The 20333-nt window shown below is 39.3% G+C and overlaps 1 protein-coding gene across 50 annotated transcripts in view; it reads left to right on the top strand.

Moving 5' to 3' along the window:
• The window catches only part of camk2b1 (calcium/calmodulin-dependent protein kinase (CaM kinase) II beta 1), a 70801-nt gene that overhangs the window by 43999 nt on the left and 6469 nt on the right, over positions 1-20333 (top strand). For 5 of the 50 annotated variants that reach the window (XM_047819080.1, XM_047819079.1, XM_047819089.1 and 2 more), the window contains 7 exons: positions 4559-4596; positions 7884-7916; positions 10349-10417; positions 13197-13241; positions 17027-17075; positions 18994-19086; positions 20062-20184. In XM_047819080.1, coding sequence (XP_047675036.1) covers positions 4559-4596; positions 7884-7916; positions 10349-10417; positions 13197-13241; positions 17027-17075; positions 18994-19086; positions 20062-20184 — 450 coding nt within the window. The remainder of the gene's footprint in view (positions 1-4558; positions 4597-7883; positions 7917-10348; positions 10418-13196; positions 13242-17026; positions 17076-18993; positions 19087-20061; positions 20185-20333) is intronic. The other 45 variants (XM_047819112.1, XM_047819105.1, XM_047819110.1 and 42 more) reach the window with 27 other exon arrangements.

Raw genomic sequence — 20333 nt, 5'->3', positions numbered from 1 at the left:
CTTGCTATAGAAATTAATTACTTTTACTATTGAATTAATTAATTAATTTATTTATTTATTTATTTATTTATTTATTTATTTATTATCTCAGCTGGAACAACTGTCAGATCTGCGGTTACAGAAAATTAATCAACGCCTTCTGACCAATCAGAATCAAGACTGCAGCAGCACCGTGATATATAAATACGTTTTTTTTCCTGATAATATTTTTTTTATAGCCCGCATTTTAAAATGAGTGTTAAGGAAGCAGGTATTTTGTTCCTAAACACTGGTCTGTGCTAATTACATGTGCTACAGATGAGATTAAGTTAAAAAAAAAATGGTTTATTGCTTTAACTTCCTCCATGTTGCTTGTCTCCTCTCTTTACACCCCTCTGTTTTCCTTCTTTAGGTCTTTTAACATCTTCCCTTATTCTCTTCATGATAACTCAGACTCTCTCCCCTCCCCTTCTCTCCTCTGTGGATCTACACCTTCTGTCCATTTTTATTGTTTTCCACTTTGCATGACGCTAAAAGCATGCGCCACTCACAGTGGCTCATCTTTACCTTTCTCTTCTTTCTGTCATCATAATCTGAAGTTTTTTCTCATACCATATCTCCTCCATCTTAGCTGTTGTCCTATCGGTCATCTCAGTTGTCGGTTATAATTGTTTCTCAAACCATTTCATTTTCTTCATTGTTCTCCACCTCACAGAGGCATTTATACGTTTCATGTAGGTGTGTTATTCATGTTTTTCAAGTCAGTCTGTTTGTATCTCGTTTAGAATACTCTTCCATCACGCTTCATTCTTTTCATCCCTTCTTCTCTTTTCCTGTCCCTCTGTATTGTATGAGACTGTGAAGTTCACCCTGAAAGTGGGAATGGAACGGGCTGCCTGCTGCTGTACTGAATGTTGCATGAGCGACAGGACTAACGCATGATCACTAATATGTTGGGATGTGGAAAGTTGTCTGTCGCAACATATGCATTATGGAAACCTTGTGGTAAAAAAAAAATGAGACTGATTAATGTATTATTTATTTATTTATTATTATTTTTTTTTGGATGGGCGGAGAAAGATAACTGCTTTTTGAGTAGCTTGATGCTGTGGTGTTGGGGGATGATACCCACCACCTCTGATATTTTTTGTGTTTACTGTATGCTTTGAGTAATTTCCCCACCCTACAGTATGTCCACACTGTTCAGTGTGATAACGTGCAGCTTCTCATGTGAGCTAGCCGTGGCTGTCGCTTTGTGCCAAGGCTGCGTTTCATATTTGATGCAGCCTACTGCATTCAAATATCCAAACCTGTCGTTTTAAGCGGTAAAGTCACGTTTGTTTGAGCACGCTGGAAAGCCCTCGTTTTGAGACGGGAGCTGGTGCTCTCAGCTGGAGTGGTGGCTGTGGCTCAGTGTAAAGGCTGCGCTTCATATTTGATGCCGTCTCCACACGCCTGCAATCAAATATTCATGCCGCACCGTCTCTATCGGTTAGCCACTCTTCCTCCCTCCCTCTTCTGCTCATCTGTGGCACTCCAAACCAAGAACCACATCTGGAACCTGAAGGTCTTTAAAGATTACGGACACGATTCCCTTTTTTAACATTTACACATAAGAAAACTTTTAGAACGTAATAGCAATCGATAGTTCATTATTTGTGGCTCTACTTTTTAATGTTTATATAACAAATGGGAAGAACATCTGAGCAAAGAGCATCTTCACATGTCAGCTGAACCACGAGCAAGTTTTGACAGAAGATGTCCATCTCATCAAAGCATTTAAAAAGGCTTAAAAAGTTTTTCAACCTATTCTCGTTCTACCGCATATGTAGTCTAGACAGAAATTTCAGTGTTAATGGAAGTCTGTAGTCTTTTTTTTCTTTTCTTTTTTTTTCTCACAATTTTTCAGAATTCCAAGTGAGCAAAGTTGGTTGTGCTCTCTGGGTGGGAGAGGCTATACTCCTTCTCCTCTGTGACAGTGACACTAGCCAGTCGTGGGCATGTGTGAGTTCGTATACGCAAACGAGGGCAGATGGAGCTTTCCTCCGAATATGTAACGCAACATGACCGCTAGATTGAAAATGTACGACTGGCTGGCTTTGCGTACCTTAAAGGAAGCACACAATGGTGTCAGCTTACGTGCGATGGGCGGGAAATGGTGGGTGACCAGGTTGGGAAGAAAACTGGGGAAAATTCAGAGCAACAATAATGAAAGTGTGTTTTGAACCTCAGTTTGTGTTTTGCGTAAATATTTTATTGATATCCTCGAAGACTTCCATTAAAAGTTTGTTAAAGTAAACAGGATTTTTTCCCCCCTTATTATCATTTGTGGAGCTCATACATGTGCTTCAGATGCAGTAGATGTGAGATTTGGTTGATTTAGTCTTCCATTACAGAGTAAAGCTCAGTACTGCAGATTTTTTTTACCTTTGCTCTCCTCCTTTTTTCTTCCTCCCTTCTCTTTTTCTGTTCTCGCGCTCTGTGTTTATGGCAAGGTAAGGCTCTCAACCCTCTCCGTATCTCTCTCTCTAGAGCAAGTTCAATTCTCTACAGGGATCACAGCACGGTTTCTCTATCTCATTTCTTTGGTATCAGCAATTTAAGCCTTTGTTTCATAGGTCATGACCCTGACCTGGACTTTGTGGATAGAAATGCCTAGGACTAAAATTTAGTATTAAAAAAAATCTGTCATTGTTCTTTGTCTGAAATGTGCAGTGTAGTGTAAATAGCTACGCTTACTAGCGGTCATCATCACTTCCTTCTTTCTCCTCTTTGGCTGACTATCAAAGCTCTGTGGTTTACTAATAAAGCATAATCTGTGGGATTCCATTCACCTTAAATCTATAGCGTTAAAACCTATTCTCAACGTATGATCTATGGCCTGACTGAGACAATGATGTGTGGGATAAGTGACTTAGTAAAAGCATGCAACAGTAAATGTATTGAAACACTGCCACAAGAAAACCTTTCCTGAAGCGGAAAGCATGACAAAATACTGTAGGTCGAGTTTGGAATTTGTACGTTTTTGTCATGATCAAATCTTATGATTGAATTTTTAAGTTTGAGGGTTGGCGGCTAAATGGTGCTCTTGTGTCAGTGGAATTTGTTAGGTTTAATAGGACTATTTATTGCTCAGCAGTGCAATGCGACAGTTAAGCATGTTTTTTATAATCTTTATTTTCAGGGTGTTTTCACACTTGGTATTAACAATTTCAATGTTTATTATTATTATTATTATTATTATTATTATTACTATTATTATTATTATTATTATTATTATTATTATTATTATTATTATTATTATTATTATTATTTCCTGTGGTACCAGAAACTGATTTCTAAGAGAAGAAATGGTGCTCTTTGGATACATAGCATGCCATCATGCAGAATACGTGCAAACAAGGATTCGATCTTGTATCAGACGTTTTTAAAAAAGGCTGGCAGAAGATGCTTGTATTTTATTTTATTATTATTATTGTTATTATTATTATTATTATTATTATTATTATTATTATTATTATTATTATTATTATTATAATAAAGTTTTCAGTTTGCTTGCATCATGAAAAGGAACTAACAGCACTGCCCTGATTCTATAAAAGTGTGGATTTATATATCAGTAACCAACAGCAACGTAGTAAAGTAGAGACGGTAAGTAGGATGACAAAATAAAGTGCAAAGTCAAAATGGTCATGTTGCTCAGCATGTGACACACGGAGCGAAGATCGTCCGAACAGAACCCAGACGATCAGGGATCGGCTCACGGGACCCCAGGTTCAAGAACCGCTTCCACATTTCACCAGTCAACTGAACTCAGGGCTCAAACAGCTCAGGAGAAAACCCAAGTGTGAAAATGACCGTATGATGCAACGGTGTCCAATCTTATCAGGAAAGGGCCGATGTGGGTGCAGGTTTTCATTCCAACCAAGCAGAAGCCACACCAGAGTCTGATTAAACAGGTGGAATCAGGTGTGGCTTCTGCTTGGTTGGAATGAAAACCTGCACCCACATCGGCCCTTTGTGGATATGATTGGACCACGCTGATATAATGTATTGTTTAAAAGTGCACAGGGTAGAGTGTATCAAAAAGATACATCCTCATCATGATCAGATTCAATTCTGAGTTATGAAACCATGTAAAGCTAATAGAGGTAATATTGTATGTAATAAATTGTGCTATTTCCGGAGCTTTTCTACCCTGTGCACCTTTAAACAAACCTTTAAGTCTGTTTAAAGCAAAGTGTGTATAAGGGGTCCTGTGTAGGATGAGACAGCAGGGGCCCATATGACTTTTTCTTTGTGGATTTTGATAACTGATCAGATTCAGAATGTGGGTGAACTGATCAGAAGCTGAGTTTCCCTGAAGCTTTTGTGGTTAAAGTTAACGCTAACAAAATACTTCTTATGATGGAAACCTATGAAATCTTGTTGCAATCATTTTTGCTGAAGATGATTATAAATGGGAAACTGAGCATGTTCTCTTTGACTTTGTACAATGTTATTATGTTTTATAAGACATGAGCTGAACTCGTCGTCCGGCTGCTCAACTTCTGTCTGTGTTTCCTGTCTCTTATTGCAGCAGCCAAGAGTTTGCTGAACAAGAAGGCCGACGTCAAGGTAAGATGTCCTCTTCACCTTTTGCCACCTGACTTGGGTCCATGCACTTTATTTTCAGAGATCTCTCTGATGCTCCACTACCCCCTGCCCCCCTACCCCCATAATTGTCCGTCTCCACGTAACCGATGTGTCCCTACACACATTGTTACGACATCATTGCTTTCTGTTTTAACAATTCAGTGTGTTTGGAAAGCACCCAATGTCCTATTGTCACATTCTGTCTCTGTGTGTGTTAATGTGTCTGTTTGTGCCAAGTCTGAATGATGGAGAGAAGAGGAATTAGTATTTTCAGTATTCAGAATTATGATGACCACTTGATGACACTTAATTAGCTATTCTTCATACTATAATGCTTCAAATAGGTCAGGTTTATAGATGGTAATAAGTGCAGGGTTATGTAATTTATTGAAAGTAAGCACGGAAGCTGAGGTAATAAATAAATACATGGATGGACAGACAACTAGACAGACAACTAGACAGACAACTAGACAGACAACTAGACAGACAACTAGACAGACAACTAGACAGACAACTAGACAGACAACTAGACAGACAGACCGACAGATAGAGAGACAGATAGATGGATAGATAGAGAGATACTATCTAGATAGATGGATAGATAGAGAGATACTATCTAGATAGATGGATAGATAGAGAGATACTATCTAGATAGATGGATAGATAGAGAGATACTATCTAGATAGATGGATAGATAGAGAGATACTATCTAGATAGATAGATAGACAACTAGATAGATAGATAGATAGATAGATAGATAGATAGATAGATACTATCTAAAGAGAGATTGACAACTAGATAGATAAAAACCATGTCCAATGGTCCATGAGGATCACTTATATCAGCGGTGTCCAGTCTTATCCCGAAAGGGCCGGTGTGGGTGCAGGTTTTCATTCCAAGCACGGTGTGGCTTCTGCTTGGTTGGGATGAAAGATTGGACACCGCTGACTTACATACATGTTTAAATTCAGATTCATCTGCCAAACCTAATCTAATACACATAATACACCTTCCCGCTTCAGGAGGAACCAAATTATGGTAAGGGGGAAAAGATAACGTGGTTGTCCAACATGGCTGCATCGAATCAACTTTCTGAGATACCAGGTTTAAAGAAAATGACTACATTCTGCTTGCCTCATCAGTCAGCACATGCAGAACCAAGCACATACAACAAAACGGCTGCAGGATGATGAAATACCTTTTGGATAAAAGATGACAATAAGGAACAATTTTTGTATTTAGATTTCTTCTTGTGTTTGCATGTGTATTAGTCCTGTGAGTAACTTTCTTTAGTTGTTATTAAGCACAAGCTCCAGTGCAAATGACACCAAACATTTCTACACTCTGTTTGTGATGAGAATGAAAAGTTGATTTTGCGCTAATGGCTTAAGGTTTAGAGGAAGATTAAAGATTAGAAGATTCGTTTCCATCTGCACAGGTGTGTGAGTGTGGGTGGTATCTAGGAGGTTTAAATGTGGAAGGCTGTGATGTCAGCGAGGGCACTTGGATATCTGGAATAACATTTTTTGCAAAATTCTTCCACATTTCAAAATACTCCTTGCCCACGAAAAATCCTCATCTAATTGTTTGATGCTTTCCTCACACCCACACACATGCAGAAAAGGATACAGTACAACCATTTGGGTCTGTAATCCTAGCAACTATTGACCTTTCGCCCCAAATCCCTGATGAACACCTGCTACATACAGTACTATTGCACCTTGCTCCTGCACAAGCCGTGTGTGTGTGTGTGTGTGTGTGTGTGTGTGTGTGTGTGTGTGTGTGTGTGTGTGTGTGTGTGTGTGTGAGAGAGAGAGAGACAGAGAGAGAGAGAGAGAGGGAGTGTGCACATGCCAGCTGAGAAGAACTAGTTCAGATGGGAATATGACTCCTGTTCCAGAAATAGCCACAAGTCTGAACCCTAGAAACTCTGTGACAGAAATAGCATCACTGTGCTCCTCTCGTCGCCTAGCAACAGGCTCCCCCGTGTCCTCCACCAGCCATTACAAACATCATCATCTATCTCCTTTTTTCACTTTCTTTCTTTGTTCATGACTCCTGCTTTACTTCCTTTCTTTTTCTTGGTTTATCCAGGAATGCACCAGTTCCTCTCCTGGTTCTCCTCAGACACCTGTCAAATATCGGAACCTTCCTGATTCATTTCTGACCAAACATGCTTTATATTCTGAGATGTGCAGCGTTTGTGTTTATCTTACACTGCATTCGAATTTAAAGCATTTTTTGCTATGCTGCTTCAGCCACTGGAAGATGCAATGTGCAAAAGGAGATACGCACCAAAAACTTTTTCCAACGATTTGATATTAGATTTTTTTTTTTTTTCATTAGAACTTTCTAATGGGACATTCACATCGAAATGAATTATATTTTTATCCAATCAGGCTATAATCTAGTTACAGCTAATTCCAAACCTAAAATCTAAAAGAACTAATTTAAACTTCACGCTTACATGTCTGTTGTGAACATTTCAATGTGCTCACAGCATAAACATCGAGTTTAAAGGTTCGCTTTACTTCGTATCAGCTTTGCTAAGTATGCCTAATATTCCTGTTGTTCAGCTTTAAAATAGCTGAAGGTAAATGAATCGCTTTGTATATCATTTATTCTGCCTGCTGCATTCACATAAGTAAATGAGAAGTAAATTAATATAATGCTAAATAATAAAATAATATTAGTTTATTTCAAAACCACTTAAAAATGACCCCTCTCTAGTTTGCTTTTTTTTTATTTTATTTTTTTTAATTTAAAAAAAAATTTTTTTTTTTTTTAGAAGTATAGTATATTTTTCATTTGACCCTGTATTCATCTGTACCTGTAGTTAAAATTTAGGTCTATTTTATTTGAACCGGTGCTTTTATTTCCGGCTACAAGTACATCTGCAGCATGCACTTTGTTCTTTATTCTCCTCAAAGTAGAACATATCGTGCTTCCACGTCTATACCTGTTTACTACACAATTTTTTTTTTTTTTTTTTTTTTTTTTTTTTTTACTTCTTCATTTCTTTCCTTGATTGCCCTTTCCAATCACCTCGTCTTTACCCCAAAGGACCGTAATATCATGACCCCAAGTGCTCTTGTTCCGTCAGTCTCCCGTTCCCAGCTCGAACCAGTGGTGATGGATGAGTATGCCAATAATCAGCTACTTGAAGGTGTCACTTGGTCACTCAGATAGGATGTTTGAGTTTAGGATTTTTTTTTTTTTTTTTTTTTTGAAACATTTACCACAATTTCTCCCTCTTTTCATCTTTCCAGAAGAGAAAGTCAAGCTCTACTGTTCAGTACACGGTGAGAACATTACTTCATTTGTTTTATCCTTTCTCCTATCTTTCATCTTTCCCTGTTTTCCTCCACCAGCCTACCACCTGAACCTGCTTTCAATTCCTTTATCCTCTACCCTGAAGAAATGATGCTCCAGATTTTCACACGGTTACTTTCTAGCTGCTGCTAGAAACCGGATTTCCGCTTTTTCTCTCTCTGTGTCTGTGGCGTAAACTCTTTCCTCTTGTTTGCACTGGTGAATAAACAGTAAACCTTCTGTCTTATAGTCAAGTAAGAAGAACTTCACACTTCATAAATGCCTAATGATGCTCTCTGCTCATTACTAAGGTTTCCTCACTATGCTGAGCCTTTAAGCGTATCTCATTCTCGCCACCTTCGTCTCCTAATTGCTCTTAAGTGAAGTAACTGCACGTCTTCCTGGGGATGCCCTTACCACTTGGCTGCTCACGTCCATTTCTCCAAAAATCTTTTGACTTCATCGATCTGCAGATGATTGCCCAGTATTTCCAGTGTTATTTGCACAAGCAAATTGGATGCAACCATCAAATTAGCTTTCAAACCAAAAAAATAAAAACTGGGAAATGATTAAGCTCCCTGACGTACTTTGCTTCAGTAACTGCCTTATCCTGCTTGTGGTCACAGTCGAACCAGAACCGGAGCCGATCCTGTTAACACCGAGCCAAAAGATGGAATAGATCACGGAGATGAGACCCTCATCTTAACCCATGTGTCCATCACATAGCATCATATACACAGTGTACTCACACACTGATACACTCATTCACACCTAGGAGCAATTTTATTTTACCCAGTCCTCCTACTTGAAATTTTCTTAGGTGGGAGGAAACCAGAGAACCCAGACGAAAGCCAAGCAGACCTGAGAAGTAACCCAAGCTCCTGCTCCAGTTCAAGCTCAGATACCAGATACCTCCTACCTACTCTGTGCCTCCGACAGTAGAAAGCAATAACGATAATACAATTTATTTATTTAGTACTTTATAAACACCTAAAATACGATCTTGTGCAATATATTTAAAGAAAAAAGAAAATCAGATTTTCTTACAGATAGCAAAGTCTACTGTGTGTAGCCTTCACAGCCTTTAATAAAGCTTTTCATAAGTTTTGGGCCAGCGGACAAAATTAGCTTCACTTAACTACAGCAGCAGTAATGACCATAAAGTGCACATTAGCATGTAAGAGTTACTTAAGTGCTAAGAATGTAAGCTCATTTTATTGCTGCTGTACAGAGCACAATCACAGTAAGTGCAGTGTACGAAACTTGTGTGAAATGCAGAGGGCTGCGATTCTGCGCTAATGGGAGGTACTGCACCATTATAAAAGATGTCAGATCAAAAAAAAAAAAAAATACAAAAATGAGGCAGATTCTTCAATACTGTTTCTATTGCAGTTGGGTTAAACTACTTCAGGCATCGTTTAAAATCAACCATCAAACCAAATGAACACTGATGATATCCTCTGGATAGGATTCCAAATATATTCCATATTGTTTCACATCTGCTTTTTTGTTACTTTTACGTGACAGTTTACATGAATGATTAAGTCCAATTTAGTCTGATTTTATTTTTGTCCAAGGTGTATACCCCGATATATAGCATTAATATCCAACATTCTGATTTTGTATGTGTGTGAGTGTGTGTGTGGGTGGGTGTGTGTGTGTGCATGAGAGTGTGTGTGCATGAGAGAGAGTGTGTGTGTGCGAGTGAGAGTGTGTGTGTGTGCGAGTGAGAGTGTGTGTGTGTGTGTGTGTGAGAGACTTTAACAGCGTCCCTGTGTTCAGTGTCCAGTCGTGTGTGAACCGGTCACTTCCTTTTCCTGTTTCTCTCTCTCTGTTATTTCTTCCCTTACATGTCCGCTACATTCTCCTAACACCAGAACGTCTGCTTTCAGGAAATCTGTTATTTGTCCTTTCATTCATTTCTTTTGGTTTGTCAACACCTTTTCTCAGCATCTGTCTTCCACCCTAATGATGAGGGTTTTTTATATTAGACTGTGAGGGAGAGGGAGCGTTAGCTATGAATAGAAAAAAATGTAAAAAAAGAAGGCAAGTAGAAAGCTTTATTTGGGCTCGAGTAAATAAGCATCAGAATATGATTAATTATGGTCTTGTTATGTGTAATGAGTGTAATTTATGCAGTATATTTAGCAAGGAATGCATTTTTATTAAGGACATGTTTACACTAACCTCTCTTTCCCTCAAGTCTCTGGCTCTGAACTTGTATGTATAGCACATGAAACATCTTCTGACTTATAACGCATATTATCTCTTAGAGTTCTTACAGGTTTTTAAATACACACACATGCAGGATGACTGACGACTTTGGTTGTGTTTGAGTGCACAAGAAATGCATGCTGATCTCGTCCTCCACGTTAAACCTGATTCCTCTTTAATCCTGTGTGTGTTGTGTTTCCCTGCACAGCCCCAGACCAACAGCACCAAAAACAGCATAGTCACGAGCCCCAAAGGAAACCTTCCCTCTCCTGCACTGGTATTTACCTCTCTAATCCTTCCTTCCATCCTTCCTTCCTTCCTGACTTCCCTCCCTCTCTCTCTTCCTTCCTTCCTGACTTCCCTTCCTTCCTTCCTCCCTTCCTTCCTTCCTTCCTTCCTTCCTTCCTTCCTTCCTTCCTTCCTTCCTTCCTTCCTTCCTTCCTTCCTTTCCCTTCCCATCCTTTTCTTTCCCTTCCCTTCTTCTTATCTTGCGTGTGAGTTTGGTGTGGATTTGTCAATCCCTCTGCTTTGTTTGCTCTCTCTTTTTTTGGTGAGCTCTTTTCACCTTATTTTCAAATGGCCGCTAGCTCACTAGCACTCGAGGAGCTATTGAGTAGTAAGACATTTTTCCCGTGTCTGTATGTATTGATCCTCGCTTCTTTTGGACTCAGTCATTTTTTTAAATTATGTAATCAACTTAAAAAAACAAAGGCAACAACAAATAGTTGGACAGGAAATGTGGTGCGCTGGAAAGAAGTCTGCACACTCAAACACATAAGCATAAGCAGAGGTAGCAATATAACGTGTATACAGCAGCAGCCGATTCTAGCACACGGGGATTTCAGTGCGGTCCACATCTCCTGCGTGGAGAAACGAAGGTTGCTGTCGTGTTATTTTCGATGTGGCTCCAGAGAGAATGATGGGAAATACTGCAAATTTTGGAAAGTCAAATATAGACATGAAAGGGATTAGATCAATTTGAGCGAGGAACTGCTAGATGGTAATAGACCGTATTTAAAACAACAAACAAAAAATATGCTACTGGTGACGTGAAACCTGACTTGTCTACCTGGACACTGAACTTGCAGCTTCAATCATTGCCGGCGTTTTAACGGATCTCTAAGTCTAATCAGGAGTTTGTGTCAGGGTGTTTCTCAGAAACCGCTAGACCTTTAAATGGGCGTCTTCATTCCAGAGACGGTGATGATCTTTGCCTTATTCCCATGCTGATTCAAGATTTTCCCTTTGGCATGATTTCATTTATGCTCAATTTATCTTCCACATCAATTCAATTCAATTCAATTTATTTGTATAGCGTTTTTTTTAAACAATTTCCCATTGTCTCAAAGCAGCTTTATAGAAGTATAGAAACAGAAGAGTGAGAAAGAAAGAAATATATATTTATAATAATATGAATGTAAAAATATAAATGAAAATGAATTTTAAAATGTGATGTGCTGTATACAGTACCTATCCCTATCCCTAATGAGAAAGACAGAGGCGACTGCGGCAAGGAAAAACTCCCTGAGATGATACGAGCATCAGCAGAACATACACAAGAATTGTACTGAAATCTAATGGATATATAATAAGTATAATCAATGCTGTGGTGGGTTTGAATTTTATTATTTTTTTTCTGTAATCTAAACTGACCTGTAGAGCGGCAGCTGGATACCGAGCATGTGTGTGTGTGTGTGTGTGTGTGTGTGTGTGTGTGTTTGTAGTATTGAATGTGTAACGGTCTGCTTCAGTGTCTGATGCAGACGGCATGTATTAACGCAGAGGGGTGTTTTAGGCTGAACACGGAGCTTACTCCAACTCTAATGCACACGCCTACAGCTGCAAAGCCTTAGAAGACTCATGCATGAGTATCAGGGAGTGAACTCTGCCTGGAAGAATGACTAGCACTCAGACTCATACAGCTACTACAACACGTGGCGCAATACATCAGCATATTTTTAGGATCTCTCATAGTTGCCCTTTAACGCTCTGTGTGTGTGTGTGTGTGTGTGTGTGTGTGTGTGTGTGTGTGTGTGTGTGTGTGTGTGTGTGTGTGTGTGTGTGTGTGTGTGTGTGTGTGGGTTGCTTTGCCCGCTTGTCTGTGCAGATAGGTTTTCCTAATCTATACAGAAAAAGCCTTTATATCCACTGATCTGGTTCTGGAAGGAACGTTCAGTACGTCTGATTTGAGGCTAATCCTTAGAAATATTTATTGAAATACTTTCTTAAATCTTAAGTAACTAAAAGGCATTGCACTGTTGATGCCTCAGCAGCTCTTCTCCTAACTGCCGTCTTCTATCCAGGACATTAGGAACGCTTCATTGATCTGCAGTGCAACAGAGAGATCCAAAGTTTATCTAATCCTTTTTTTTTCTGCAGATGCATGTTGTGATGTCAAATGTGACTACAGAATGCATAGTGTACTTTTTTTTTTTTTTTCCCCATTTTCAGCCAGAAAAACCTTCCCCAATTCCACCCCAGGTATCACTGCTGGCTGGTGCCCGTAGTGACAGTCGTCATGGCAGTGACAACAACATAATGTAGAAGGCGACTAATTGCTGATTGGTCATTTGGGAAACGTTACTTCCTGTGGGTTGGTGGGAAAAGGACAGCAAGGAGATGATCCCTGACACAAACCACACACGAACTATTTCATAGATCGATCAAACCGAGACAAATCCGATCCTGCTCTGCCATTTCTCTCATGGCAGGAGTTATAAATCACTCGCCATAATCAAATCCAGTGCCTGACGTTGCAGGAGTGGAGATTATTTTAAAGCTGGGATTATTAACTTTCAGTATTTTTTTTTTTATACATCCGAATTACCGCTCCAACTATAATACAAGAGTGAAAGTTTTGACATGTCCTCAATCGGTTGTGTATTTTATTTCTCTTGTTTCTGGGTTGACAATGTTCAAACCCATATCCACCTCCACAAGATTTCACTGCTCCCGAAGCGTTTCTCTTTCTCTCTTTTGTTATCCTTTCTGACTCTCATCTTCCTCCCTTTTATTTCACATCCCTCATCCGTTCTTTTCCTCCTGTGTGTCCTTAGGAAGCTCAGACTACTGTTATACATAATCCATTGGATGGGATTAAGGTATCAACCCCAACAAGCTTCTTTTTTTTTTTTTCTTTCTCACAACCTCCCTTTTTTATTTAATCTCCTTGTGTTTATTTTCATGTGCATTTGATTTGTCTGAGCATTTGGGGTTTTATAAAAGATGCTGCATCTCAGACTAGCATGAATAAAAATTAGAGTATGATCATGTTATCTTTGAAATGGTGTTTTGTGACATTCACCGAGTTCTCGCATGCCTATTAGAGCCTGATTTAATCATTGTAGTTACTCAGTATCAATAAGCATGTACGTTTCTGAGAAACTCTTGAATCGAAGCAGAGAGGACTGTCTTGACTGTACATGAGTCCTTGAGGTGTGTTAGATACGGAGATCAACAGTTGGCACGGATAAGTATCATGGCGTCTCCTTGCTGAGAGTCTGTGTTCAGATCCGCTGTACCGTTTAAAGCGGCCATCTCGTGGTGATGTTTAGAAGTACACCGTTTTTAACCTGCACCGAGTTTCTCTTATTACATTCACAGGAATCTGTCTTTATTATTTTTCCACTTTAAACACGCCTGGAATTAGGTTAGCTTGTTATTTCTTTCCTGATAAATTAAAAAGAAAGGAGCAGAACAGACAGTGGGGGGAAAAGACCCAGAATATTCAGATTCAGCCGTCGAACGTTTTTGTAACCTCTGATTTTAGAACAGTTATGAGAATGCAAATGCTCTAGATAAAGACAGGACGCTGTAGAGCCGAGCCAGATGTACGGCACGCAGTTGCGTTGGCTTGCACAGCATACAGTTAACCGTCTGGTGTAGCGTTAATAATCAGACGAACCTTCACGAATTTCTACTCATCTTCCACAAAAATGACCAACAGGTCAAACCTCTAAACCAATCAAATTCAGTTTTAATTCTAACCCAATATCAAACAGACTGAAATAATTTATCGTGCTGCATCACAAAGATCCACTCTTTCACAAAATTGAGCCTTTGTGGCAGCTTAAATCAGAATTTTCACTTATTCAGTTTGAATATAATTGATTTTATACCCTTTCGACATTTTATACAATTGGAAAAAAAAATGGATCCATGTCACATTTGGATGAGATGTCTAAGCAGATTTTTGGAGGCGCGACTACTTTTTTTTTGTTTAATTTTTCAGGTTTAAACACTAAGTGTTTTAGTTTTAGTTGCGAACCTTAAAAAATATATATATATATAATGAAACAGCTGGAGTGAAAACTGCATGTTAATAGCTAGTTGTCTAGTTCATTAAATAGGATTTGCCCTGCTGTGTAAATTAATCATCTGTATGTGCAAATACCGAACACTCAACATTAGCTTATTAATCCTCAAATAATGAGTTACTTGGTTTTGCAGAAATAATTGGAAAACTCATTCATTCAATTACATGTTTTCATTTTGGTTACTAACATCATTTTGAGCAATAAACATCATAGGCTTTTCGCTGCTTGACTGATTTCAACACGCCATGCTCTCGCAGAGAGATGTGCAGTTTATTGGGATGATAAAATGAAGGAAAAGAGGCAGCCTCAGGATTATCTAATCATAGCGTCCCAGATACTGACGGCTCAGCTGGCCTATTTACAGCAGCTTCTAGTGAATGTCCTTGATGATCATTGCAGCTCGGCCATGACAGGAGCTCCTTTCTTTTACTCTCATATGACCTCCACTTTCTCTCTGCTCTCCTGACATCGATGCCATCGCATTTTTTCTCTTCCACACTCTCTTTTCTTTTCTTGTTCTGTCTTTCTCTTTTTCGTACCTTTTTCCTCGTTCTCAACTTCCCCTGTAATTAAAGCTGAGGAAAGCCGAAAGGAGGTCAATGAGTAGTTTAAGTCGCGCCGTCCTTTTACAGATCATTTTATTTCTCAGGCAGGGTTTTAAATGTCCATGGCTATTTTTACACACAAATATTGGCATCAGTCCTAATGAATTCATCGCTGAGCTGATCAGAAATCTTCATTTACAAGCATGTTACCTCATCTGTCAATCTGAATTGATGCACATGGGTCAGCTTAGATTTGGACTAGCTTAGCTCATAAAGATTATAATCTCCTTGCTTGTGTTTACAACAGATCTTGATGTTTTAAGCAAACCTACTCCAATATTAATTGAATAGCTCTTTCTGTACAAGTCTTATGAATGTTTAACAGCGAGGTCTCCTCGCTGTATCCCTGCTTTGCAGCTGTCGTGTTAATCAGAGTATTTAAGCAATATAACAAAAGCCAGAGTGCAGATTACTGAATATGAGCCAAATCACGCTCCTGCAATTTAGCGATTTAGGTGAATAGTCTTAGATTTGGAGTTTATTGTGCTTATCTGCTGAGATGTAGTGAAGTTTGAACTTATGCGGCTTTATGCTTAGTCTTACACTGTGACAGTATTTTCTTAGAGATCCCAACAATAAAGCCACACTTCCAGCAGCATCGGTGAGCGATACCACACCAGAGCTACACACAACATTTGAATAGAGAGTTTCTCAGTTTATGCAAATGGGGTTCGAAGTGTCAGAAAGGCAGACTGTAAGGATCCCACTGTGTGAGCTGTTTCCTGAAACAAGTTTAGTTTAGTTATGTAATGTTATGTAGTCGCTCAGAGATTACCGTACATACAGTTTCTGATATTTAACTTTGGTGTAAAATACCGACAGCGCAGATCCACACACATGCCGTGAACCAAACTGCACGTGACGAGAGCTACTCGGAGATAATTAGTGTACCTCGTTCATCCATAAGAAAGGATAAGTGCATGAATAACGTACGTTTTTTGGCCAGCAGCCGGTCAAATGGCAGCAGGCAATGGATATCATTAATAATTATGCAGATGGAGAGCTGACACCATGATGCTGCAATCTGTCTACCTCAAAGTTTAATGTTTTGTGTATTCTGACATGCTTTTCTACTCAACGGGTAGTAAACGTGTTGTTATTCTAGTCCTCTGTTCCCTCTCATCCACGAGGCATTTCCAACTGCACAACTAATGCTTACTGGAAGGTTTCACACCGTGCTGTGTAAATTCTAGAGACTGTTGTGTGTGAAAAGCCCAAGAAATCAGCAACCGTGAAAGTCACTAAGCGTATATATATTTATAGAAATATACTGTATATATAAACAAATGTGTACTTTTAAATGACATTACTGATTGAATAATGCAACAAGTGTTTAGGAAACTTTATTTCGTTAAAATAAAAAAGTCAAATGAATAAAAAAGTCAAATGAATAAAAGTAACTCTGTCTCATAAAAGTAAAACAGTGAAACTTCCAAGTTATAGGCCAGTGGCTTAGTCTCTCTCTCTCTCTCTCTCTCTCTCTCTCTCTCTCTCTCTCTCTCTCTCTCTCTCTCTCTCTCTCTCTCTCTCTCTCTCACACACACACTCTCACACACACACACACACACACACTTTCTCTCTCTCTCTGTCTTTTTTTTAAAGCATACCCTATTTGCAACATGAAAAATAGTGTTGAGCCTCCAGAGTCATATTCTCTTTTTAGTGTGTTTGTTTAGCGTGAGTGTGTGTGTGTGTGTGTGTGTGTGTGTGTGTGTGTGTGTGTGTGTGTGTGTGTGTGTGCATGGATATATAACAAGCATGTTGCAATTGTTCTAATGAGGTTTGCCACGCATCAGCGGACACTTAAATGTATGTAATCCCTGGAGGTTTGTTCTTGAGATGTTAATTTAGGATACACGTGTTTTGCTGTATGAGTGCACGTAGGATTATGTCACCCTCCCACCTCGCTGAAATGAATACCTGCATTTATTTTTTAACAGTTTTTTTTTTTCTTTTTTGCCCCAGGAATCATCTGACAGCAGCAGTGCCACAGTGGAGGATGAAGACATGAAAGGTGAGAGTAGGAAGGAGCTTACAAAGGAAAACAGTGCTATACTTTAACTTGAAACACTGTGTGTGTGTTTGTGTGTGTGTGTGTGTGTGTGTGTGTGTGTGTGTGTGTGTGTTTGTGTGTGAGAGAGAGGCAGAGGTTAAAAACTGTCTTGTAAAACATTTAATCATGAAACTCAATCCTTCGTGGTGCATGCAAAAGAAACTGTAATGTATAAGGTGTGTGTGTGTGTGTGTGTGTGTGTGTGTGTGTGTGTGAGAGTGAGAGTGAGAGTGAGAGTGAGAGTGAGAGTGAGAGAGAGAGAGAGAGAGAGAGATTGATTAAGAGATGTAAGGATCCATGGCCCATGTTGAGATTAGTGTGGATAAGTCACTGGTGTCAGGAGCAGCTGTGGTTGTGTTGAAGTACTGTTTTTAATATGCTTATTATTCATGTAGATGATAAGGATTTGTCGTGAATAACTTTAGTGGATGATTATCTGTGATATTTTATAAGTTTGCTTGTAAATAATTGTCCATAATGTTGGTGCTGTCAATATTTGATCATTATAGAAGCTAAGGTGACACTCGATTGGACCGCATCATTCTCGAGTGTCTACAGGGCTTTCCGATTCATCTAGCAATGCATTTAAGTGTTTCATTTTGTGCTTTAATTACTTAAGGCTTACAATTTACAGTTCTCATGATAAATGAAATAAACATTTATTGTTTCAGATTGTATTTTTTATTTTTAGCCCCCAAGTTTAACCCCCCAACACACTTATATGCACTACATAGGCTGCATAATGCTGTGTGACTCGGCGTGACTCAAATAACCGACGTATTAAAACCTGTATCCAATGACATAATGTTTGTTTAGACAGAACGGTGTAAGAAATGCATTTTTGGCTAGACTTGCTCTTTTATTGTGGGTGAGAATATATATTCGTAAACTGACCTAAATGTTTATTCTATCTAAAGAGATCGATCATTTTATTTTATTCGTATACTGTATAGCTGTACGTATATAAGTTTATAGCATCACATGCAAGAATATTGTATTCTTATACATTCAGTTTAATAGCACTAACTGTACACCTGCTCATTCAAGCAAGTATTCAGCCAATTATCCAATCAGCTGAAGATTAGAAAAAGACCAGCGTTCCTGAGCTGCTCAGATTCGTTGAGCCTGCGCTCACTATAGCAGATTTCTCCATGTGGTCTTCAGCTGTGGTAATCCATCCATCTCAAGACCGATGTGTTGTCTGAGATGCTTTTCGTCTCAGAGCGGTTATAAAGAGTGTGTTGCTTGAGTTAACATCGCCTTCCTGTGAGCTTGAACCGTCTTTTGCCGTCCTCGTCTGTGTTTCTGCCTGAAGTACCGCTGCTCACTGGATGTTCTTTGTTTTTCGTAATATTAAATGACAAAATGCATTTCGGATTAGCAGGATAAGTACTCACGCCGGTCCATCCAGCACCAACAAGGTCACTGAGATCATATTTTCCCCATGCTGATGTTTGGTGTGAACTGAAGCTCTTGACTCGCGTCTGCATGATTTTCACCAACGTTCTGCTGCCACGCGATTGGCTGATTTGATAATTAGATGATTGAGCAGGTGTACAGGTGTTTTTATTAAACTGGCTGGTGAGTGTATTTTCATGTGGTTGCATAATAATTGTACATGTATATCCACTTTTGTTATTGCCTATAATTCCAAAACCCCATGATGTCTGACGGAACCGGTTGTCGCTTCATTATATTCTCATTATATACAGTTACATCCATTACAGTATGGTTTCTTTCTGATCTCTCTCACCGAGTGCTTCACATTTCCATCTCTGGTGGATCTTTACAGTAGGTGACTCCACCACTGGTCCAGCGTGTCCATAATCTGTCTGTTTATACTCTCATTTCTCTGTGTTGCTGGTGGGGTGGGCCACAGGAAAGAGTGTTGATAACAGCTCAGGTCAAACGCAGTCAAACCTCAGCTCCCAAGCAGACCACACAGTTCAGGGTCCTGCCCCTCCTGTCTTCTGTGAGTGACACAGTGTGAACTATGAACCCTGATTCTTTTATCCTAATTCGACTCCTCATTTTCCCTTTGCTAATCTGTCACCCTGTGTGTTTCTGTGTGTGTGTGCGCGTGTGTGTATGTTCATATCACTTTAGGTGATCATATGATTGTGGCTGATTAAAAATTGTAGATACTTAACTTTAACCTTTACTAAATTAATCTTTGTTTCTGTAATAATAATAATAATAATAATAATGTATATGGGGGGAAATCAGCATGTTGAGAATTTTTTTTATTATTATTATTGCATTTTAAATTTTTTTATTGCATTTAGATCTAAATAGTCATGCTTTGTCTGAAAATGAAACGTATTGCGTTCAAAACTTTGTTCTTTAGAGGATCTCAAAAACCAGTATGCAAAAACGAATTACTTCAGAAGAGAATTTTAAAATTAAACGCTAACCGTAATAGTAAACTGCTCGACGTTAGCGCTCAATATTTTGTCCATAGGGATGTGATTTGAGACACAATAAATGTTTAATCGGTAAAGGACACAGTGTCACATGGTGCCGTACTGCCCTCGCTTCTCCTGTTGGTGTTACACGCCGTGAATCATAGCAATCATTTCAGAAGATAAGCAAAGTTCCAAATGACTACATGATGCATGCCACAGCCATCGTGTGTAAATGTCTTTGTATTTAGCAGCAAGTATAATACAAGCTTTTTCAGGCTCAGTTTTCACATCAGCGTGCACTGCAATATTTATATTGCAAGGATCATAGGGGTGTTTTCCAGACCAACAAAGAAAGAAACCGTTTGATCAGCACTCATGCGTGTATGCGGTTTAAGGCATACGGGACCGTAGAATATCTTGTCTGTTTTCATCTTTCCACTGCTCTGTCTATGTCTGTGTCCTTCATCCCTCACATTGACTCCTCTCTCTTTCTCTCTGATTTTTACCTCCACCCCAATTCTCTCGTTTCTCGGCCCTCCCAGCCTCCACCAAGCTCTCGGACCTGCTGGGTGTGGTTCGCAAGGGCTCAGGCCCTGTGGCTGATGGTGAAGGGAGCACCAGTACCCCCTCCCCCACCCCCCAAACCCCCAACATTCCCATGCAGAGTAAGTATAAGGATGGCGTTATACTTGACATGTAACTATATGTGTGTGTGCGCACATGGTTGCTTCGCAGCCGCTAGTGTTCGGTACAGAGAGTCAAGGACTGACGCTTACCTGTGGGATTTCATGCTATTAAACGCTATCTATTTGGG

Source organism: Tachysurus fulvidraco, chromosome 9 (genome assembly GCF_022655615.1).
Source record: "Tachysurus fulvidraco isolate hzauxx_2018 chromosome 9, HZAU_PFXX_2.0, whole genome shotgun sequence".
Classification (NCBI taxonomy): Eukaryota; Metazoa; Chordata; class Actinopteri; order Siluriformes; family Bagridae; genus Tachysurus; species Tachysurus fulvidraco.
Note: the sequence above shows the minus strand (reverse complement) of the source record. Positions and strands in the feature narration are given on the sequence as shown.